Source organism: Mobula hypostoma, chromosome 13, assembly GCF_963921235.1.
Source record: "Mobula hypostoma chromosome 13, sMobHyp1.1, whole genome shotgun sequence".
Classification (NCBI taxonomy): Eukaryota; Metazoa; Chordata; class Chondrichthyes; order Myliobatiformes; family Myliobatidae; genus Mobula; species Mobula hypostoma.
The window spans coordinates 55,940,602-55,965,764 of record NC_086109.1 but is presented as its reverse complement, the minus strand read 5'-3'; the positions used below and the strand labels follow the sequence as shown (position 1 = coordinate 55,965,764).

At 39.0% G+C, this 25,163-nt stretch overlaps 1 protein-coding gene across 5 annotated transcripts in view; it reads left to right on the top strand.

Annotated features, from left to right (window-relative positions):
* LOC134355600 (zinc finger protein 280C-like) overlaps positions 1 to 25,163 on the top strand; it is a 165,506-nt gene that overhangs the window by 131,700 nt on the left and 8,643 nt on the right. For all 5 annotated transcript variants that reach the window (XM_063065715.1, XM_063065714.1, XM_063065718.1 and 2 more), the window contains 5 exons: positions 3,693 to 3,946; positions 4,490 to 4,630; positions 5,669 to 5,731; positions 8,229 to 8,350; positions 10,799 to 10,826. In XM_063065715.1, coding sequence (XP_062921785.1) covers positions 3,693 to 3,946; positions 4,490 to 4,630; positions 5,669 to 5,731; positions 8,229 to 8,350; positions 10,799 to 10,826 — 608 coding nt within the window. The remainder of the gene's footprint in view (positions 1 to 3,692; positions 3,947 to 4,489; positions 4,631 to 5,668; positions 5,732 to 8,228; positions 8,351 to 10,798; positions 10,827 to 25,163) is intronic.

Sequence of the window (25,163 nt, the reverse complement as noted above, 5' to 3'; positions counted from 1 at the left end):
TTGACCTCCCACATCATGAAGACCCTGGAGAGACTTGTTCTGGAGCTGCTCCGGCCTACGGTCAGGTCACACTTAGATCCCCTCCAGTTTGCCTACCAGCCCTGACTAGGAGTTGAGGATGCCATCATCTACCTGCTGAACCGTGTCTATGCCCACCTGGACAAGCCAGCGAGTACTGTGAGGGTCATGTTTTTTGACTTCTCCAGTGCGTTCAACACCATCGGCCCTGCTCTGCTGGGGGAGAAGCTGACAGTGATGCAGGTGGATGCTTCCCTGGTATCATGGATTCTTGATTACCTGACTGGCAGACCACAGTACGTGTGCTTGCAACACTGTGTGTCCGACAGAGTGATCAGCAGCACTGGGGCTCCACAGGGGACTGCCTTGTCTCCCTTTCTCTTCACCATTTACACCTTGGACTTCAACTACTGCACAGAGTCTTGTCATCTTCAAAAGTTTCGGATGACTCTGCCTTAGTTGGATGTATCAGCAAGGGAGATGAGGTTGAGTACAGGGCTATGGTAGGAAACTTTGTCATATGGTGTGAGCAGAATTATCTGCAGCTAATGTGAAAAAGACTAAGGAGCTGGTGGTAGACCTGAGGAGAGCTAAGGTACAGGTGACCCCTGTTTTCATCCAGGGGGGTCAGTGTGGACATGGTGGAGGATTACAAATACCTGGGGATACGAATTGTCAATAAACTGGACTGGTCTAAGAACACTGAGGCTGTCTACAAGGGTTAGAGGCGTCTCTATTTCCTGAGGAGACTGAGGTCCTTTAACATCTGCCGGATGATGCTGAGGATGTTCTACGAGTCTGTGGTGGCCAGTGCTATCATGTTTGCTGTTGTGTGCTGGGGCAGCAGGCTGAGGGTAGCAGACACCAACAGAATCAACAAACTTATTCATAAGTCCAGTGATGTTGTGGGGAATGAACTGGACTCTCTGACGGTGGTGTCTGAAAAGAGGATGCTGTCTAAGTTGCATGCCATTTTGGACAATGTCTCCCATCCACTACATAATGTACTGGGTGGGCACGAGTACATTCAGCCAGAGACTCACTCCTCCAAGATGCAGCACAGAGCGTCATAGGAAGTCATTCCTACCTGTGGCCATCAAACTTTACAACTCTTCCCTTGGAGGGTCAGACACCCTGAGCCGATAAGCTGGTCCTGGACTTATTTCATAATTTACTGGCATAATTTACATATTACTATTGAACTATTTATGGTTCTATTACTATTTATTATCTATGGTGCAACTGTAACGAAAACCAATTTCCCCCGGGATCAATAAAGTATGACTATGCAAAATATAAAAGATGGGTACCAGTTAAACAGCACATAGTTAATACCGCAGAGCATGTATTCCACAATCTGCCACTTTTGAGTATCTGAACTCATGATGCATCACACTTGCAAACGCATACATTAAAATGCAGCGCCCCGAACAAGTATACACGTTCCAACTCTGGTTTCTCGAACCGTCCCGTCGGTTACCACCTTTCACAACTGGTGGCTCAGTCTCAGCAAGTTAACATGCAGTTTCCTCACGTCCATAAACACACATACACATGCACATGCTACTTTTATATCTACCAGTTTAGCTGTGCACATTCGTGATACCTTGTGTTCCTGTGTACCACCGACCCAACAGATCCAAGTGTGAGTTGTATTTTAGAAAAATACTCACCAACTTAGACTGCTAGGAACGCTGGCCACACAATTGGTCACGAAGCTATCCCACTCCTGACACAAAATGTTGTGGCGTGAAGGAAATCACCGGAGAGGGAGTTACTGGTAGATACAAAGCAGCTTCTTTATTCAACAAAATGCTTTCAGTGGAAAGGTCTGCTAGCCCAATGTGGGCTCCATGTTTATTTGCTAAACACTTTCCCAATTTCCATCGGGATCAATAAATTATATCTATCTGTCTATCTAAGGACAGTTTGTATTTACAAGTATAGACAATGCTTTCTTTTGAAGCTACATACAAAACATCACACCTTCTGACTTCATCCATTCCTCCCAATGCCAACATGTCTGGGCTGGTATTCACAGCCTTTAGGAATGCAAGTTAAATCCACAATACATTTATTTGGCATTTTACGTGCTAACATAGAGGAAATTCGTATTTGCAGAGTATAGGTAATGCTGTCTTTGAAACTACCTGTAAACTTCACACTTCCATCCACAGCGTCTGGGCTAGTATTTCGGTATTCACAGCTTTTAGGAACAGCATTGTTACAAATGAACTGGGTTCACAGCTTTTAGGAAATTTTTTGTTATGAACTCAATCCACAGTACTTTGTCAAAGAACAGAAGACTTGATGGCCAAAGTCATTTAAGTGTAAATGAATCATCTACCCAAAAATGCACTCTGAAGGCCGATTTATACTTGTGCGTATTAACTTACGCTGTAGCCTATGCAAGTGGGCTATGCTGTTGTGAGCATTTATACTTGTGTGTTGGTATGTTTGCGTCGCTCTGCAACTCACCACCAAAATGCTAGTTGGTGGTGGGGTTTCTATGCCACTGTGTTGAGGTTCTTCATGTTGAAATTCAACACGAAGAAACTCAAACTTCAAACAATGGCGATTGAAACTGAAAGAGGGTGAATTTTCTGTGCTGTCCGGCCACTGAGAGACATGAACGAGGAAGTACATTTCAAATATTTTCGGATGTCGGCAGGTAGATTTGACGATTTGGTTCATTGTCTCCAACCGTTTATTTCGCATCAGTGTACGCACAGTATACTCAGAGACTGACAATCACCATTCGAGTTTTAGCTTCAGGTGGAAGTCAACGGGCTGTAGCAGCTAGCTACAAACTGGCTTCAAGCACAGGGTCCTCCATAATTTCGGAGGTCTGTAAAGCTTTATGGAAAGTATTACAGCCAGAGTTCCTTCCCTGCCCTTCAGTTGCCGAATGGGAAGCTATTGCGGCGTAGGAGGAAATACGCTACCAAGTGGACCAATCACAGTTGCTTTGGACTGCGTCACCGCAACGCGTAGTTACATTTTTGGAGAGGTGCGCATTAGGCTATGGCGTAGGCTTCAGCATAGCGTACGTGGCTACGCCGTACCTACGATGTATATTTGACGCACAAGTATAAATCAGCCTTAACAGTGGACGCATGAATAGAGACTTTAGCAGGTATCATGTTTTTTGTGTTACTTATTTAATTGGGTTCTCTTTATCTAGTTTTAGAACATGTGAAGATCTGATCACATTTTTGGTCATATTTATGCAGAAGTAGAGAAAATTCTACAGGGTTCATCAACTTTCAGATGACATGCTTCAATTACTTGTATGCTTTATCTCAAAAGTACATTTTCTGCTCAACAAATACAGAAGATTCAAAGCACTCAGCAAGGCAAGCCATATCCAGATCGATTAAATACTGATAAGTTAATTAGTTCCTTCAGATTTCCTTTGGAATACCAACTTGAAAATTTAGTTATAACTTTAATTCATTTGCGTGGGTACAATAGCTAGAGAAATGACTGATGCCAAAGTGATTGTATTTGAAAAATGTATTTTATTGTATGAAAGAAAATATCTACTACAAATTATCTGCTTAACCTTTCTTTTTGTTAATTGAGTAATAACATCTTTTATTGCTCTTTTAAACCTTTCAGGAAGTGCCAGAAAGTCAGTTTTATTTTAATTAACAGCCTATTTAATCTGACAGGTTACGATTCGAGCTTCCATGACACCTTATCCAGTTGGATCATCTTCCATGCCCTCAGTTAATTCTGCAACTAGTTCTACGCTCCAGAGCTCATCATCAGTAACAGTAAATACTAAATTATACCCATCAGCTATAAACCAAGTTACCACCATAGGAAATTCACAACCAGCTCCATACTTAAAAGAGGGAAGGAAGAAAAATCCAGCCAACAAGAAAATAACCAAACCTTTTACTGTTGATCTTCAGTTTTTCAGGTAAACCGTCTTGTGTTTTTTTTTACATCATCTTTATTCCATTGTCGAAATAAGACACATTTATCAATCCTAAGGAATAATAGTGTACTTAACCTTGTAAGTTAGCATTTTTCATGTGTTTAGAGAATTTTGATGTGTTCAGTTTTTTTTCTCTCTTTAATCTTTGCATTTACAGTATACACCACTTTGTATTACGCCATAACTTTTAATTTTAAGAAATAATTCCTATGTGTTAATAGCATATTAATAGTAATCTACCTCTGCTTTTCAGATAGTTCAGTATGATGTTTAACATCCCCCATCCAAAACACCTGACAAATCAAAACCAAATATCTGTATTGTGCACGCTTAGGGATTCTTCTCGTACTGAATCATACACAAAAAATAAATATGTAATTCATATTTTCTGTGAGAGATGTAGTTAATAATCTGTGTGTACATGTAGACACTTGTGTATTTTTGCTCATCTTATGTACTTGATGCACATATCCGGCTGATCTTTGGAATCTCTTAACAGTGATGATCTTTCTTGTTTATTTGCAGGGACAGATATGGTGTTCACAAATGTATTGAGTGTGACACAGAAGTTAAAGAATTAACCAGTCACTTTGCCACTTACGCCCGTTGTTCCCTTTGTCGATTCAGAAGTAGTTGCAACAAATCTTATGTGACCCATATGATGAGGTAGGAAGAAAAGAGATTTTTTAAAAACTGCATCCCAAATTGAATACGTTGGACTTGAGGTGTTATTAATATTACTTCTTCATTAATTTTTGCTAATAGATTGTAACATTAAATAGTGATCTTTTAAAAAGTAATAATTTTTCAAATGTTTTAGATTTCCTTATTTCCCTCCACTACCAATCACTCCATTATAATGTAAATTCAGATATAAGGCATGCAATATTCAGTTGTGTGTTTGCTTTTTTATGTTTATTGAGTTGATGTGCTCCTCTGAATTTTCTGATTGGCAGGAATAAGGAATTTAGGCTGTGCAGTGTAGCCCTTTTAAGCAAGTAGTGATGTGAGATCTGTATGCTGCTTCCTGCAACATATTTCAGCTTTTCATTCCTAGCTGAATAAGAAAATGAAGAGCATTGACAAAGTTATCGGATTGATATCCCTCTGTAGATTGACGAGTCAAAATTTAAACTCTGATCATATACCAAATGCTGGGTTATAACCTTTCTTCAGTGTGTAATTTCCAGTATTACTTAAAGACTTGTCATAGTAGCAATTGTGTAGCTAGAGCCTCAAATAATAGTAAAAAAAAATGCTTCTAGTTTTAGAGAAAGTCAGCAGTTAAATACAAGTTTGGTCATATGCAAGGTGTTTATATGAATGTTAATAATTGGTTGTTGTAAGTTACCTTGAATATACCTTCCTCTATGTCCTCAGCAAAGCAGATGAATTGTATTAATGTCCTTAACTTCTGGGGGGCCTATTCTTGTTGCCTCTCTTTCAAGTTTTATATTAAAATACAAACTTATTGTTTAATTTTGCTTTCAGTTTTAAAGCTGACTTTCTTGCTGTTTCATAGTTTCATTTTGACAGCAACTTTCCAATACTTCATATTATTTTTTGTGCTCCTATTTGAGTACATTTGAAAATAATATTTTATACTATGTTACTACTGTTTTGAAGAATGCTAAGCTTTTATGATCTGAATAAGTAATGGATTTTTACCTTTAACTGCACATATATCTCAATTCTGTTTTGCAGTTTCCATACTGTCCCAAGTAAAAATAAATTTTGGATGTTCAGAGAGTACTCAAACAAACTGAGGTAGGAAATGTACTATAAGTCTGAATATAGCGATGAGAAAATGTGTTTTATATTGACTCCTGTTTTGTCATATTGAAAAACAACTAGACCATTGTGACTGATTAGTCATGTCTGTATTAAGGCAAATCCTTAAAGTGATCTTGCAAATTTATTGACTGATGAACAACAATGAAAATAATGATGCCTCCATGAAATTATGGATAACAGATAAACCATCATGTCATTAAAGAAATAACTATTTTGACTCACATTTTCCTAACAAATAGTCTTGGAAAGCACTTTTGAAATTACATATTCCTGCAGTCAGTGAATCTTGCTACTACATCAAGCCTTTTCCCCGTAAGTGATCAGATATTTCTACCTGCCACATGTTGTATACTGATCTGTCGCACCTGTCCTATAATAGAACAGACATCCCACCTCTCCCGGAAGTTCCGGGAGTCTCCTGCATATCGATAGTGGCTCCCTGATACCCGGAAATTATATACAATATTCTGGAAATCGATTTTTTTGAGAGGGAGAGCGAGCATCCTGATTGGTCTCTCTTTGTGCTCAGAGTGGTCCCCAACCACTGGGCCGCGAGGAAACAATATGATTTGGCGATATGAAACGATATGAATCAGCTACACCTTTCCTCATTCCCTGTCACGCACTGTTGAACCTTAATGCATGCGAGGTCATTACGCACACTAGGTCATCAGTGACCCAAGACGTGCAAAGGAATGGGTCTGTGACCCATTTGTGAATGTCCCCGGTGAATCATCCATGTCAGTGCGGGAAAAAGATCAACTCCTCGAGCTTGCAAATGATGGTGGGCTGAAAAGTATGTTTGACATAACATCTCTGCCGGCATTCTGGATCAAAGTCAAGGCTGAATATCCTGAGATAGCCACGAAAGCACCGAAAACGTTGCTTCCATTTCCAACATCATATTGCTGCGAAGCAGCGTTTTCTCCAACGAATGCAACAAAAACTAAATTGTGGAATAGACTGGACATAAGGAACCCCCTTCGAGTATCGCTGTCTCCCATCACCCTTTGATAGGACTGTGTTGTTGCAGGAAAACAAGCCCAGGCCTCCCACTGATTCAGCGATATTGGTGTGTTGCAATGATTTTATATGTTCATACAAGGAAAATATGCGCTGTGTGTTTAATAATCCAAACGTTACTTAAAATGTTATGATGCTATTGACTTACAAGTGACTTATAATTCAGTGGTCCCCAACCTCTGGGCTGTGAAGAATACAGTGGTGGCCGGAATGCACCCAGCACATCTTGAAGAAAAAAGCCGAAATAAACAAGCTAATTGATTAGGTGCCGCCCGGCACGTAAATGTTGGCCCTGATCAGAGGCGATTGCCAATTGCGTCACCTCTGATCTGGGCTGACATTTATGTGCTGGGTGGCACCTAATCAATTAGCTTGTTTATTTTGGCTTTTTCTTAAAGACGTGCTGGGTGCATTCTGGCTACCGCTGTACCGCTGCATTCTTCGCGGCCCGGAGATTTGGGACCACTGTTATAGTTTGTGCGAGGAAAACATGCGCTGTGTGTTTAATGTTAAATGTGTTAGATAAACCCCTTTAGAAACAAAATTGAGTGTATTAGCCACTTACAAGTGACTTATAGTTGACTTATCACCTATATTCCAGTTCGTTTAATGCTACCCCCCCCGCCCCCCCCCCCGGTCGGCCGGTCTGCGGTGCAAAAAAGGTTGAGGACCCCCGATTTAAACTAGCTGGCTAGTTGCCAAGGAGCTACGCTATCGATGTCCTATGTGATGAGGCCAAACTCCCTGTAGACTTGCTTAAAGTTGTAATAGAATAAACATGATAATATAACATAATGTAAGTACATATTTTAATGTCACTTTTGCTGCATATACCCAACTTGGTTTATAGATTAGACAAAATCACTAAACAAAGTATGACATACACCCTTGGAGGCTGTCAGGGGTCGGGTGGGGTGTTACCACCCTGAAATGAGTTTTTGCAGGGTGGGATGTCTGATAGAATAGTACAGCACAGAAACAGGCCCTTAGACCCACGGTGTCTGTGCTGAATATTCTCCCCAGTTTAATTCCTTCTGCTTAGACAGGATCCATGTACTTTCATTCATAGAACACTACTGCACAGTACAGGCCCTTTGGCCCACAATGTTGTGCTGAACTTTTAACCTACTCTAGAATTAATCTAACGCTTCCCTCCCACATAGCCCTCCATTTTCTTTCATCCTCAAATGCCATCTTAAAATCTTAAATGTTCCTTCTATGACCACTCCTGGCAGTGCATTCCACTCACCCATCTGTGTGTAAAAAGAACTTAACCTCTGACATCGCTCCTATATTTCCTCCTATGTGCAATCAGTCATAACATGAAATTTTATATGCCTACCTAAAAGCTTCTGAAATACCACTACATTATCTGCTTTCACCACCACTCCTGACAGTGTGAAGACATTTTTCAGGGGGTAAATGACTGTACTTTATATTGTTACAGAAATATAAAACTACTATGTGCTAGTTGTTCATTTGAAGCCAGCATTACTGATTCAGACAACATGGCAACACATCTTGATCAAAACAAGCTCCATGTCTGTCGCATCATTTCAAAATCCAGTGGTAAGTGGAAAAGCTTGACAGATTGGATGTCATTTTATTTTGTTTGAGCAGCTTCTCTTATGAAACCAATTACTTACAAAATTCTTCAGTTTTTGCTTCTGTTTTGCTATTTAAAAAAAATACTTCTAAATGTTGTCTAAATGAGCACTGGATAGATTGTCTTGTGCAATAATCCTGTGGAAAAAGAATGAATGAATCAGCAGTATTATCTTTCTACTCTCCCTATAGAAATAAGAACAGTACATGAACAGTCCCTTAGATCATGTCTCCACACATGCTATATATCCTGTCACTTAATGTACCTGTCTAAATAACTTCTAAAACTTTATATATATATATATATATATATATATATATATATATATATACATACACACACACACACACACACACACACACCCCCCCCCCCCCACCTTCTGTGGCAGCATGTTACAGGCATCTACCACTGTAGATGTTTTAAAAAATCTTGCCTCACAGATTTCCACCCTGGGTAAAAGAGTCTGAACATCTATCCTAATTATGCCTCTGATAACTTTGTATACTTTTATCAGCTTTCCCTTCAGCTTTGTGTTGTCCAGTCAGGGAGAGTCGGACTTGGACCGCAAGGTACCTATGTACCATATTGCCGTTAAGGATCTTGTCATTAATTGTGTATTGTTTTGACCTCTCAAAGTGCGACACCTAACATTTGTTAGGATTAAGCTCCCCTTACTATTTCTCTGCCACTATTTCCAGCTGATCTACTGTAACCTTCTTTATCATCCGCAACTCCATAATTTTTGTGTTATCGGAAAACTTAATCAGCCCACATACATTTGTATGCAGATACGGCTGTCTCAGCACTGATCCCTGCTGAACACCACTGGTCACGGACCTCCAGTCAAAATAACAAAGCTCCACCGTTCCCCTTTGTTTTCTATGGCCAAGTCAATTTGACTCCAATCTACCAAGTTTCCGTGGATCCCATGTGTCTTAATCTTCTGGATCAATTTACCACAAAGGACCTTTGCAAATACATTTCAGTATGTGAGTAAGTCCCAATGATTTCCCTTGCCACTGATATAGGGCTCACCAGTCTGTAATTTCTTGGCCTTTAGCCCCTATTGTCCCTATAAAATTTGTTCCATTTATAGTATAAACAATGGAACAACAGTGGCTATTCTCCAGTCCATTACACCATAACATACAGGAGCAGAATTAGGCCAATTGGTTAATTGAGTCTACTCCACCATTTCATGGTGGCTGATCCGTTTTCCCTCTCAGCCCCTCCTGCCTTCACCTTGTATCCCTTCATGACCTGACCAATCAAGAATCTATCCACCTCTGTTCTAAATGTATGCAAAGACTTGGCCTCCACAGCTGCCTGTAGCAATGAATTCCACAGATTCACCATTCTTCGGCTAAAGAAATTGCTCGTAATCTCTTTTAAAAGGAAACCCCTCTATTCTGAGGCTGTGTCCTCTGGTTCTGGACTGTCCCACTATAGAAAACATCCTTTCCACATCCACTCTATCGAGGCCTTTCAACATTCAATAGGTTTAAATTAGGTCACCTCTCATTCTTCTGATTTCTAATATGTACAGGCCCAGAGCCATCAAATGCTCTTCGTATGACAGGCCATTCAATCCTGGAATCATTTTTGTGAACCTCCATTGAACCCTCTCCAGTGTCAGTACATCTTTTCTAAGATAAAGGACCCACAACTGCTAACCGCACTCCAAGTGAGGCCTCACCAGTGCTTTATAAAGCCTCAACGTTACATCCTTGCATTTATGTTCTAGTGCTTTTAAAATGAATGCTAACATTGCATTTGCCTTCCTCATCACCATTTAGAAAATAGTCTACCCTTTTATTTCTTCTGCCAAAATGTATGATCATACACTCTCTGACACTAGCATCCTCTGTAATCAAGTTTGTACATTCCTTCTTTTGTGCACTTGGATTTCCAGTGGGTTCTCTGAGGAGTGATAGTGAACTATGTACCACCCTTCTCTCACTCTCCTTTTATTCCCTCTGTCCCTCTGACTATACCCCTTGCCCATCCTCTGGGTTCCCCCCCCACCTTCTCCCTGGGCCTCCTGTCCCATGATCCTCTCGTATCCCTTTTGCCAATCACCTGTGCAGCTCTTGGCTCCATCCCTCCCCCTCCTGTCTTCTCCTATCATTTTGGATCCCCCCCTCCCCCTCCCACTTTCAAATCTCTTACTAGCTCTTCCTTCAGTTAGTCCTGACGAAAGGTCTCGGCCTGAAACGTCGACTGTACCTCTTCCTAGAGATGCTGCCTGGCCTGCTGCGTTCACCAGCAACTTTGATGTGTGTTGCTTGAATTTCCAGCATCTGCAAAATTCCTCGTGTTTATGTACCCAAGACCTTATTTTGATAGCAAGTCAGTTCTTCACAAGATGAAGAAAACTTTTTTTTAATAATTCTGATTTTCTTTGCTTACAGCTTCCAGTGATGTTGACAATATATTCCAGTAAGTATCCTTTTTCTTCAATCCATTTTGGTCTCAGCAAATAAATTTGAAGAGGTTTTTCTGTAAAGTTGTCAGGATGCTGGAGCAGGGATCTAATCGCAAACCCAGTACTGTGCACACAGTCATATTAATTGAGGTGCAAACAAAGTCAGCGTCAAAGTTCAGGCAGAGATCAAAACATCCAGAGAAATCCAAAAACCAGAATCAGGAACAGGCAGAGTCAATATTCAGACAGAGTACAGATACGAATGCAGGAAAGGCTCAGGAAAATTCACTGGCACAAATTGGCCACAAACAGGTGAAAACACAGGACTGAAATACACTGAGCAATAAACAGACAGGCAGATGATAGTTGGAGCACAGTGAGACACAGGTGGCAGCAATACAGGTAATAGTGAGAAACAGATGAGAGACGGACTACTCAGTAATACAGGGGCCAGAGTAGAGCAGGAACATGTGGCAATACAAAACCTTAGACTGACAGCTAGGGGGAAACACACAAAAAGACAGAGTTCAACTGGAGGTACTGACAAAAGTTTTATTTTGAAGTGCTTAGGTGTTCTCTCTTGTTGCTTTTATGTAAAGAATTTGTAGACGGTGGTTGTCCATGATGTCCGACATTGACAGGAAACCTGTGCGGCAGAAATTTTATAGTGGAAAAGCCATTGCACTGGGGTAGTTAAACTCTCTCAACCCCAGAAGTCCGGTTCCAGTAGTACAAACAAGCATCATAACCTAGGTTCTTTCTTGGTTACAGTGAATGACCATGTGTCATCTTCTGTGCCTTGTCATGCCCTTCACTTTCCACAGAGCGTTGCAGAACCGCCTTCCTGGCCATTGGATCTCACTGTAGATCTCATTCGCTCAGTCTGCCAGAGCCGACTGTATGCAAGAATGGGCAATGGTTCTATCTCATCAGGGTATGAAGCCACCAAATACCCTCACCTGGTTTAGCCCTCTGGTTGAAGCGGTGTACTGTGTTGTGGCTGCTGTCACACACAAACAGCTACTTACTGGAACACAGGTGAGAGCTGACTCTGGAGGGGACCAAAGGTGAGTGAGCTGACCTGGAATGGACATGACACTCGCCTTCACCAGAGGTGCTAACCCTCCCTGGACACCTCATACACCCCAATTTGTGAGGTATATGCACCTTAATTAATTTTGTTAATTATGGATAGTATTTCCCCACTTCCAAAAATGGTTTGGAAAAATTATTTCTTACATTGTAGTTCGTAAGTACATTTTTAACACAGTTGTGCTGTCTTTTTATAAAGTTTTGCAACCATTTGTTTGGTTATCACTGATAAATATGTTCACTACTTTTATGTTGAACAACATTAAGCAGCTTAGAAATCCTAACTGGAGACCAACCTGCAAGTACTCAATAGTTGGCATCTGGGAGTGTACAAAAGGTGACTTGGATAAATCCCTCATATGATTATAATGTAGAGTAATTAAAGTTTTGCATCCAGCAGACATTTACAGCCTATATCTGGGTTTGACTGTTTTGAATACTTATCACAGTTGCTTATCCAGTATTCACAGGGTTCAATCATGGATAAGTAGTAAAATACAATATTGATGATGTTTTTTTCCCAATCAAAAAGAATGGGGCTTCCTTTTCTATGTGAAGATCTTTTACAGAGTTAATGTCATGTCATGTAATGTTTAAATATTTGATATTTTCTCTATGTGCCATCTAATTTAAGCAAATTGCTTATTACTTTATAAATCTTGAAAAGTGTAAGAAATTTTGGAATTAACTCAGGATACCATTTGACTACTATTATTTCACTTACTTCAGTACTGCTCTGACACACCGCTATGTGACATCAGGAGTTTTACTTGTCCTCACCTTAATGTTCTCCTTCACACCTCTCAGTCTTTTGTGACGTGATCGGCAACAATGAACGAAGAAATGAGTCAGATTTTATAAAAACAATCAAACATTTATTAAACTCTGCTCAATATTTAAAAAATGAAAATCTTAACCGGAAGTAAACCGCTATGCGGCCATTTAACAAACCACCACTCAGTGCTAGTTCTTAAAGCGATAAATGCGAAAACAGTTCTTAAGGTGGTAAATTCAAACACAGTTCTTAGAATGGTAAATTCAAAAGTCCAAGAGATTTATACTGTCAATTAGGAGAGACTTTCCTGAAGTAAAGTATTCCTCGAAGGCATGACCTCACTGTTGATCCCAGCCGGATCCTGCCTGGTCCACAGGGTTGACAACGACAGAAATAAAATGGTTTAAAGGCACTGACCTTTCCCTCTGGGTACTAGATACTGCACAATCTTTCTGCTACTTTTAGCAGAGGCTATCTCATGCAGATCATTCTTTCTTGAACGAATTCAATAATGGTCGATCCTTTCAACCGTCGAACGACTCCTTCAGGTTCCCGTCTTCCCTCTCCAATACTACTGAAAAGGTACATCAACAAATCTGGCAGCTATTGGTGAAACTGCCAGCCCAGCACTTCTGTACCTTACAATAGAATGTAAAACTCCGTTTTAAATAAAACTGCGTCATAAGGCAAATACGCGGCGGAGCGGAGTCTCTGGTTAACGTTCTAACTGGAAAACTAACTGCGTCACCAGGGGTCTACACTTATATACCTGGTGAGAACAGGTCATCACATGACCTCACATCGGCGGGAAAGTTACATCAGGTGACATCCGCAAGACTATTACATCATCCTCATAAGACAGTCACAAGATATCCATGAGGTATATAACACTAAAAGGGGCACATAACTGTGAAAACACTGCTCCATTCTTTTCATCTGACTCAACACCTTTTCACCTTCTCAATACTTCCCAGGCAATGACAGGATTTGCAACTACTACCTTTTTACCGACTTATTTCTTGTCATCTAGGAGCTGTTTAACACTCCTTCCGGGTGAAGTAGCAATTTACTTGGTACTTATTTGGTGCTTGTTAAGTGGTTTGTGGGCACGTGGCCAAGTGGTTAAAGCATTGGACTAGCGATCTGAAGGTTGTGAGTTTGAGCCCCAGCCGAGGCAGTGTGTTGTGTCCTTGAGCAAGGCACTTAATCACACAGTGCTCTGCGAAGACACTGGTGCCAAGCTGTATGGGTCCTAATGCCCTTCCCTTGGACAACATCGGTGTTGTGGAGAAGGGAGCCTTGCAGCATGGGCAACTGCCAGTCTTCCATACAACCTTGCCAAGGCCTGCACCCTGGAAACCTTCCAAGGCGCAAATCCATGGTCTCACGAGACTAACGGATGCCTAAAAAAAATAAGAAGTATACATATAAAATAAAATTAAATTAAATAAGTAGTGTGAAAAGAGAGGGAAAAATACTGAGTTAGTGTTCATGGGTTCATTATCCATTCAGAAATCTGATGGGAGAGGGGAATAAACTGTTCCTGAAACATTGAGTGTGTGTCTTCTCCTTGATTATAGCAATGAGTAGAGGATGTGGACTGGGTGATTGGGTGCTTAATAGTGGATGCCGCTATTGAGCATTGTCTTTTGAAGGTGTCCTGGATGCTGTGGAGGCGAGTGTCCATGATGGAGCTGGCAGAGTTTACAACTTTCTGCAGCAAAACCTAAAACATTAACTCATTTTCTCTCTTCAGATTTACAGTATCTGCAGTATTTTGATTGATTCGGGATAACATTTAAGTGTGTTGAGAAATACTTTAAATTTTCATTGTGAGCTACTTGTGTCTCTTATGTAAATGTGAATCCAGTATTCAACTCTACAAACTCTTGAGTTCAACACCCTTTCCTGAACCATACACCAGCAAAACCAGAGTGATGGATGCTTAGGAGTATCCGAATATGAAACTGCGATAATGGCTAACTGCGTACTTTAACTTTTGTAGAAATAGTTCAATTTAAGCAGTGGAAAGATTGTGAAAGCGCCATGGGCTACAATATTGATTGTCTCAGAGTCAACATTATTTATGTTAACTTTTCCCCTAGTTGGATGCAAATTTTATTTAGTATCAAATTAGAGCTGCAGTTTTAATTGTGTTTGATGCGAATGAAAGTGTATTTTTGTAGGATACTGTGAAAATATATACAAAGCCTTGAAAAAGTATTCCCCCACAACTGTATTCACATTTTACTGTCTTAATTTCTAAACTTAAAATATATTGAAGTTGGATTTTTGAGCTAATCTACAAAACAGTGTGCATCATGTCAAATCAAAAGAAGAATTCCAAAACCTGCCAACAGTTTACTAAAAAGTAAAAACCAAAATTGTGAGGCTGAAAAAGTATTCATCCCCAATGTAATTACTGTGCTAGCTTTCTGCAGTAGCCATGCTGTGTTACATTACCAACTCACCCAATTTGTTGATGTAGAAAATTGGAGGATCACCTGTTTTCAATGAATTCATGAGAATAAATATCCTCTCTCCCTGTAAGGACCAAAAGTATGGTAGATTTTCAATAGACCAAACCAAAATGAAGACAGAAGGGCATTCAAGACAAGTCAGGGAGATGATAATAGAGAAGCACAAATCTTGCGACGGTTACAAGACCATCTCAAAGGCACTAAGCATACCTCAGAGCTCAATGCAGTCCATTGTGGAAAAAGTAGAAAAAATACGAAACAGCAGCCGCACTGCCTAGGTCAGGCCATCCCTCTAAATTTAGTTGGACTTGGCACTGTAAGAGAGGTTACAATGACGGCAACAGTCAGTAGCTGCAGCTGGAGATGAGGTTCATGGCTCCACAATCTCTAAGGCCTTGCACAAAAAGGGTATTTATGGAAGAGTGGCAAGGAAGGACCCCTGGCTTTAAAAAAAACATATCTTTGTGCATAAAGACTTTGCAAATTATCACTTAGTTATTAATTAGCAGCTTTAAGAGTAGGTTACATGGTTGGCACGGCTTTGTGGGCCGAAGAGCCTGTAATGTGCTGTAGATTTTCTACTTTCTATGTTCTAAGGTCTTGTAGTCTGACTAAAGTGGAACTTTTGGCCTCAACACTAAGTAGTACATGTGGCAGAAATCTAATACTGCACATCAGCCAGGTAACACCATCCCTACTGTAGAGTATGGTGGAAGTAGCATCATGCTGCGGAGACGCTTTTCAGCAGCAGTGACTGGAAAACTGGTCAGGATTGATGGGAAGATGAACACTGCTAAATACAGAGAGATCCTGGATAAAGCCCTGCTAGCCTTTGCCAGAAAGCTGAAACTGGGAGGAAGTTCGTCTTTCAATAGGACAACGACCCAAAGCACACTGCCAGAGTAACCGTGGAGTGGCTTCAGATGAAGAAAATTGATATTATTGAGTGGCCCTGTCAAGAGTCCTGCCCTTAACCCAATCAAACATCTCTGACAAGACCTCAAGATTACTGTCCACCACGACCACTCAATTAACCAGGCACAGCTTTAGCAAGTTTGCAAGGAGGAATGGGCAAATCTTGCTCCATCATGTCGTGCAATGGAGGCTTATCCAAAAAGACTACTGGCTGCGAAAAGTGGTTCAACTAAGTACTGAGCAAAGGGGGGAGAATACTTTTGAACTACTGACATTTCAGTTTTTCCTACTTTACAATTTTTCCTATATTTTGGATTCTGCTATGAAAAAAGGAGCATTGGATTCACAAATAAAAATTCTCAGTTAAATTGATCAAAATCCCTTACTTGTAATACTCTTTTATGTGAACAAAAGGTTAGGGGCTGAATACCTTTACAGGGCACTGTATAAGGAGATGATTTTTTTTTCCTTCTTTGATTTATCTGAATTAACTCTAACTGACCTAAATTTTGTTCTTTCCTCTGCTGGATACCACTATTGTACACATAATAACTCAATTGTTATCTGCCTCTATAGGCAGTCTGCCAGTAATTCCTGACAGCATTCCTGCTCTCTCTGAAGGGACCTTCTGATGCTGCATCCGTAACAGTTGAATATGTTGTATTTAAACTGGAAAATTTATAGTAAGTCACATTGGCAATGGATAAAGAGGTTGAATCCCTTAAATAGACAGAGGGAACCACCACAGATCCCATATCTAATAGGTTATAATGAGGGAAGGAGGAGGAACGAATAAAAAGGGGAAGAAGAATGAGAGAAAAGAGACAATGAATGCATTGATACCATTTGATTGCCCGTTTTTAGCCTTGTAATTGGTATAGTCCAAGCTTTTACTCACAGTGACTGAAAATTACATGTTTATTAAAAGGGATATTCTGAGAGGTGGTGTCTTAGATCTGGGAAGCAGTCCATGTTTTCCAGCATCTTGTAGTGAATCTTTATTGTTAAAGATTAGTGTTATATAGAGTGGTAGAAGATGTTTATAGGTGTTGAATATATGCTCTGTCTTCCCATATAATGATTTAGAGCTTGACCTCTGAATTCATTGTCTGTAATGTAGCTTTAGTACTGAAGTTGGGAGCCCTTGGTTCGTGAGAAAAGTCAACAGTTTTTATCCTGTACATTTAGTTTCACTCCAGTGAGAAGCTTGTTGGAATGAGATGACGCATTGCAATGCAAAATATTGAAAAAAAGAACCTTGGGACAAGGACACAACTTTGTTTGACACTAATATGCATTGAAACTGGTTTTTTGTGGACCCAGTTGGTTAGAATCATGGCTTGCATGCCACCTTGAAGCAAACTCATTGTTTAATTCAGTGTCATTGGCTTACTGAGGAAATACGCTTGAAGGTTCATGCCTCAAATTTGTTATAGAATCCACAGCCCACTGAGTAGCTGTAATCCTTACGCTCTTTTATGCCTCTTTGACTTTGGCTAATAATACCAGCCACCTCAAGGTACTAAATGGATACTACCAAAACCCTCTTCCCAAAATCCTGCTGGGATAAATGAACCAATACTACCATCCTTAATCAGACCAATATCATTGCGTTGAGGCCTTAACTACACTTATTTGCACAGACTAAATCATGCGAATGCCTAATAATACCAACAGGTCAAGCAGCATTTTTGGAGGCAGTAGGTGATGTCAACTTCTCTGCATTCTCTTTTGTCTTGAAATTTCTGTCTAGGTAACAAACGTACCAGGAGGGTGGAGGAAAAAATTCAAGGATGTCCTCAAAGCCACCTTGGGGAAAAAAATACAATATCCCCACTAACTTCTGGGAATATCTGGCCCATAATTCTCAAACTGAATTAGCATACAGGATGGTACCATGAGTTTAGGCTTCGGGAGCACAGTAAAGGTAGAAGGAGTACATAACCTCAGAAACTACCCTGACCTTTTAGGCACTCACTATCACACATCATCTAATCAGAATCAGAGTGGAAGCAAATCATTGTTAACCCTTATAGCCAAAGAAAAGAACTTTGCACAATTAACAAACATCCACTTGTAAATTTATTAATGCCATTTCAATATCATTTTAATGTATATCTGAACACCATGTATGTTGGAAGATACACCACCAATGAGAGGAACCAATAGGATAGCATTTGTAATAAAGTAATGGACGTGGTATTTAGCTATGTTCTGTGTTATATGATTGTTGTATCTCAGTGTTTCATTTTAGCAGTTGCCTTTTGTAAGATTTTTAAAAAGTAAAAGTCAAAAGAAAGAATCGATGTAGGACTAATAAAATTGTGTGCATTAGCTCACCTATTATGCCCACAGTGTCTGTCTAGTGTTTGAATATTCCTAACGATATACAGGACTATAGTTCCTAATTATGCTGTAGGTTCAGTTGATGATAAGTATCTTACTTGAGAGCTTCTTGGACTTTTAATGTAGAGTGTTGTTTCTTTTGAGGATTTTTTTTTCCTCCATACTCTGATGAGCATTTTGTTCATAGAAATAAAACCTAAAACTATAGACAACTCAGTTTATCTTGCTAACTTGGTATGAGCTTTACAGATCTGTTACTTTTTGCAGCAATAGTCTTCATTTTTATTTGTGCAAGCATAGCATTTAATACTAATTACTTTGCTCACATGTTGCACTTCAACTTATCACCCTGAAGCAAAAAAAAAGCCATGTTCCTAGCATTCGCAACACCTCCCCAAAGTCAAACTTGCAAAGTTTGCAAAGTCAAACAAGTCAAATCTCCAAACTGGTGTTAGGTAACTTTCATCCTGGTATATGTTAATCTTTATTTCATTGTAAAACCTCTGTGAGGTTATTAACATTGTGCAAGTGATCACAACATGTTCTTTTCAAGCTGGTGAAAGTGCAAATCCTACATAAAATAAATTCTCATCCATAAGTTTCTTACATACACACAAACACGCACGCGTAGTTGGTTAAGCTGTTTTCCAAAGAACGCTGAGCTGAGATAAACAGTGTAACATTTGTTCAGGTAAATAGACCATAAGAGCAAGGACATAAACAAGACTTTTCACATAGCAAGGTAAGGAAGATTGTGCTGGAACTATATAAAAGACTAGTTAGAGTACATCCTGTGCACAATGGACAGGTCTAGTTACCAAATTATTGCAAAGAAATTTATAATGATGTTGTCACAATTGGAATATTGTAGCATTGAGAAAATACTGGGTAAACTAAGGGCTTATATGCAACAGAGACTGAGAAAACTTAATGGTAGTTACCAGTGGAGTTCCCATGAAGTATAAGTTTGAGGCTTCTAAATAAAGTAAATATGCAAATCTGAAGACAAAGACCACTGATACTGGGGTCTGGAATAAAGAGCATTACACTGGAAGAACTTTGCAAGTCAAGTAGTCCTGATGCAGGATCTCAATCCAAAATATTGATTTGAACTGTTTTGGTTATACAGATGTTGCTTGACCGGCTAAGATCTTCCAGTGTTGTCTTTTATGCTCCAAAGAGAACAGATCACTTTCCTTTAGAAGAGATGCTAACAGCCTGAAATCCTGTATATAAAATAAATGGTAGAAGGGTTTGAGAGGAGAAGGAGAATTTTATTTTATCTTAGGGTGGTAAGGGTCTAGGCAGAAGTGACAAAAATTGTCATTACATTGTAAAGTACTTCAATATATTCTTGAAGACCCGGAAATACTACTGAAGATGGAATTAGGCTGGATAGTTCTTTTTCCAACAGCATGAGCACACCTTATGTTCTCAATTTTGTATAATTCTAAACATTTGTTGAAATATGTTAATATTAGAAATTTGTCATTTAGCCCTTATTGATTAATAATGGTAAGTCTGTAATGAGCAAGTAATCCATGGCTATTTCATTCCTCCTTGCTTTTTAACATATTGGAAAATTATGTTCATGATTAAGTAGATTTGGGGATTCTAATTCCCTGACCTGAAAATGGCTAGAGAGTGTCATTTATTGTTTTGATTTTGCCTTTCCTCATTATTTTTCCTTTATTAATGATTTCAGCCGCTAATTACCTGTAGGATATAATCTACTGTTGCTATACTGTATAATATAGCAACAGATGTAGGTTGAGTAATTTAAAAAATTTTATTATACAGCTTTTGCATCATAAATCAACCAATTTTAAGTTAGCTAATGGGAATGGATTGCAAAATGGCACCAAAAGGACTGCTGTTAGCTCTAATGGAGTGAATTCATTAATGAATGTTAACTTTATTATTCACCCATAGATATTAAAACAAATTTCAGAGGTGGAGTTGGCTTGGACTATTTTTCATACACTCGACATCTTACTGGGAAGCTAATTTATTACTAAATTAGTGATCCAGATATTATGTTTGATTGCACATTATCCAGATTCCCTTGTAGACAAAATCAATATATCTGTTTACTATGCTTAATGTAGCATACAGGGGCAGAAAAGAGCTGCGGTTTAGACATGGAGGGTCATGAATCATGTAATAAATGATTAATAACTAGATTTTATACTCTATAAATGCTCTGCTGTAGTAGATAAAATCAACATTGTACCAAGAAGACATTTGCATTATTTAAAAATATTAGAATATATTTACAGTTGCAAGAAAAAGTTTGTGAACCATTTGCAATTACCTGGTTTTCTGCATTAATAACTAATAATATTTGGTCTGATCTTCATCTTAGTCACAATAATAGCCAAACACAATCTGCCTAAACTAATAACATGCAAACAATTGTACTTTTCATGTCTTAATTGAACACATTATTTAATTATTTACAGTGCAGGCTGGAAAAAGTATGTGAACCCTTGTATTTAATAACAGGTAGAATCTTCTTTAGCAGCAGTAACCTCCAGCAAACATTTCCTTTACCTGCTGATCAGACTTGCACAATGGCAAGAAGAAATTTTAGACCATTCCTCCATACAAAGCTGTTTCAGTTTATCGAAATTTCTGGGATACCTTCCATGAACATCTCAGTTCAGGTCATGGCACAGCAATCTCAATTGGGTTAAGGTCTGACTCCGACTTGGCCATTCTGAAACACAAATTTTAAACATTTTTAAACAATTATGTTAATGGTTTACTCTTGTCTTTTGGATCATTGTCTTGTTGTATCATCCAACTTCTATTAAGCTTCAGGTGATGGACCACTACACTGGCATTCTCCTGTAAAATATCTTGATACAATTTTGAATTAATTGTTCCCTTAACTATTGCAAGCTGTCTAAGCCCTGAGCCAGCACAGCAGCCTCAAACCATGATGTTCCCCTCCACCATGTTTCACAGTTGGGATGATGTTTTGGTGTTGGTGTGTAGTGCCCTTTTTCCTCCAAAAATAACGATATGTATTTCTGCCAAAAAGTACAACTTTTGTCTTATCTGTCCACAGAACATTGTCCCAGAAGTGTTGTGGAACATCCAGGTGGTGTTTTGCAAACTTGATACATGCAGCAATATTTTCTTTTTTGGAGAGCATTCTTGTTCAGTGTTTTTCTTATAGTGGACACATGAACAGAGACTTTAGCAAATTCTAGAGATTTCTGGAGGTCTTTTACTGTTACCCTTGTGTTCTCCTCCTTCAGCATTGCATGTTATGCTCTTGGTGCGATCTTTGCAGGATGGCCCACGCATAGGGAAGATGGCAACAGTACTGAATTTCCTCCATTTGTAGACAATTTCTCTTACTGTGGACTGATGAACATCCAAGTCTTTAGAAATGCTTTTGTAGCCTCTTCCAGCTTCATGCACCTCTACAGTTCTTCTTCTAATTGTTTTGATTATGGTATGGTGCAGATAAACAGATTTTTCTTGAGCAGAGCAGGCTCTGTGAGTAACCTGACTTTGTGTGTCTTTTATTGTAGGGCAGGGTATATCTGCAAAGCACACCTCCAATCTCATCTTATTGATTGGAACACCTGACTCCAAATACCTTTTGTAGAAGATATTACCCCAGAGGTTCACATGCTTTTTTGAACCTAGACTGTGACTGTTTAAGCAATGTACTCGGTACTGATGATTGTTTGTGTGTTATTAGTTTAGGTAGATTGTGTTTGTTTATTTTTTTTAATTTTTAATTTTTATTTGGATAAGGAATTCACAAGTATGTACTTTTTTCACATGTATAACCTTTTCCTTTTTTTATATGTATAAAACTATAATTATTTATACATTCCTAAGTACACATTAAGATGATATAAAAAGAAATTAGACACTTAAATAGATAATTATGTACAGTTGAAATTCTAATCTATTAGGCTAAGTAATGATATTAGTTGTTAAGAAAAATAGTAATAATAGTGGATTAATAATAATTTCCATATATCTCTTCTGGACCATTTCTTCTGGTCCAAAATGTTATATGTAATCCTATGTAACAACCATTGTAGGTGTTTATATCCTAACTTGTTCATGCTTGCTCCTGCCTCCAAACATAATTATCCAATCCCTATGTACTTATTTACTTAATTTTATCATTTTTTATCCCTTTCCCAAATCTTTTCCTTTACTTGTGTTAACTCTCTATTTTCCAAAAAAAACAAAAACAGTAAACATTTAGACCAGGCGTGCTTACGTTAGCAATATTACTGTGTTGATGAGAAGAGCTGTATAAATCATATAAATCATTAGGAGAGTCATCTAAAGTCTGCTCGCTTTGGGGTTATATATTCAATCCATTTATTCCAGATTTGATAAAATTTTTCTTTTTGAATTCTCAGGGAGTAAGTCATCTTTTCCATTTTAAATATTTCCAAGATAATTTCGTGCCAATCTTCTAATATAGGTGGTATTGGATTTAGCCACTTTCTAGTGATTGATTTCTTACTTGCCGCTAAAAGGGCCTGCAGCAACTTTATATCTTTCTTCTGTTCAAGAAACAATACATGCCCCAAATAGAGCGTCTCAAAATTCAGAGGTATCTGGGTCTTAAGTACCTTAACTAATGTTCTATGAATACCTTTCCAATATAAACTTAATTTAGGGCAATCCCAGAAAATATGGAAATGATTTGCCTCCTTGGAGCCGCACCTTCTCCAACACGTCACGTTTGTGTCTTTATATTTTTCCTGATACGGGGTCTTGAAGTATCTTATAATGTTTTTCCAATAATGTTCTCTCCAAGTCAAAGAATTAGTCGAAGACCACTGAAAGCTGCATGTTTTCCCCCAAGCCTCCTCTGAAAGTACCAACCCCGCTTCTTTCTCCCACTTCTCTTTAATATACAATGTGTTTACATTTTTAGCATGGGAGAGTGCATTATATAATCGAGAAACTGATTTACTAGGTATTGAACTGCAAGCCGAATTCAGTGTTTGTCTATTATTGTGACTTAGATGAAGATCAGACCACATTTTATGAGTAATTAATGCAGAAAACCAGGTAATTGCAAATGGTTCACAAACTTTTTCTTGAAACTGTACTTTTGCAGTAAACATTAATTTATCTGTTATATTCAATTAAGATGTAATACTTATTAAATTAAAAGGAATTATCTGTTTCCATTGTAGTAATAGAACCTGTAACCGTTAGCTAATCTTTGTTTACAACATAATTAGAGTGAAGTATTTGCAAAGAGACAATAAATTAATATATTGTATAACAATATTCAACAAACTGAAATATTGGAAATATTCAAATTGAAGTTTTGTTTTGCATTATTGCTTACAAATTTGATTATATTTAATATTTATTTATTTCGAGATACAGCATGGTAACAGGCACTTCGAGCCCAACAAACCCACACTACCCAGCTATACCACCTGACTAATTAACCTACTAACATGTACATCTTCAGGATGTGGCAGGAAACCGGAGCTCCCAGAGGAAACTCATATGGTCATGGGGAGATCATACAAACTCTTTACAGAGAGCAGTGGAATTGACCCAGGTCACTGGTGTTGTAATAGCATTATGCTAACCAATGTTGGAACATTGAATTATTTAGTTCAATTGTTAAGTTCTACTTACTGGGAGAGTTCTCCACAATGATTCTAATTGCAGTTTACATACGTACTGCCAAAGGCAAGTATGTCAAGCAAGTACTCGATGTATTAAATACCGTGATTAACAAAGAAGAAATAGCCCACCCTTTCACATTCTTGCTGGGGATTTCAGTCAGAGCTTGAAGAAATCTCTGCCCACCTACCATCAGCACATCATCTGCAGCACCAGAGAAACCAACTCACTCAGCTACTGCAATACTACCATCAATAATGTCTACTGTTCCATCCCTTGACCTGATTATGGGAAATCTGGGCTGTCTTTCTCCTACCTGCACATAGGCAGAGACTAAAGAGCAAGGCACCAGAGGGAAAAACAACAAAAAGGTGGTTATGGAAGGCAGAGAAGCAGCTGCAGTATTGCTTTGAGTTGGTGGACTGGTCATATTAAAGGACTCAACAAAGGCCCTAAATGAATACGCCACAGTTGTTACAGACTTTATAAGGACACGCATAGAAGAAAGTGCACCTATAAAACAATTCAGCACCTTCCCAACCAGAAGCCCTGGATGAACCAAGAGATATGTAAACTGATGAGGGCTAGATCAGTGGCTTTCAGAACTGGCAATCAAAGGAAGAAGAACAGGTATGACCTCCAGAAAACCATTCTACATGTGAAGTGGCAATTCCGGAACAAGCTTGAATCACAGAAGGATGCTGAACAGCTGTGGCAGGGCTTGAATGCCATCGCTTCCTACAAAGCAGCATCAATGACAACAAGGTTTTGCTTCCAGATGAGCTCTATGCCCTTTATGCTCAATTTGATTGACAGAACATGGGGGCACCTTCACGAGTTCCCGCAGCCCCCAACAACCCAGTGATTTCAGTCTCTGAGACTGGCTGAAAGCATCCTTCAGGAGAGTGAATCAAGGAAAGAATCTGGCCCAGGTGGTGTACCTGGCAGACTATTGAGGACCTGTGCTAATCATTTGCTGGAGTGTTTACTGACATTTTCAGCCTCTTGCTTCAGCAATCTGAGGTGCCCACCTGCTTTAAGCAGGCTTCAGTCATACCCGTGCATAATGTTACGTACTGTAATGTTTTAGAAATAAACCAGCAGCA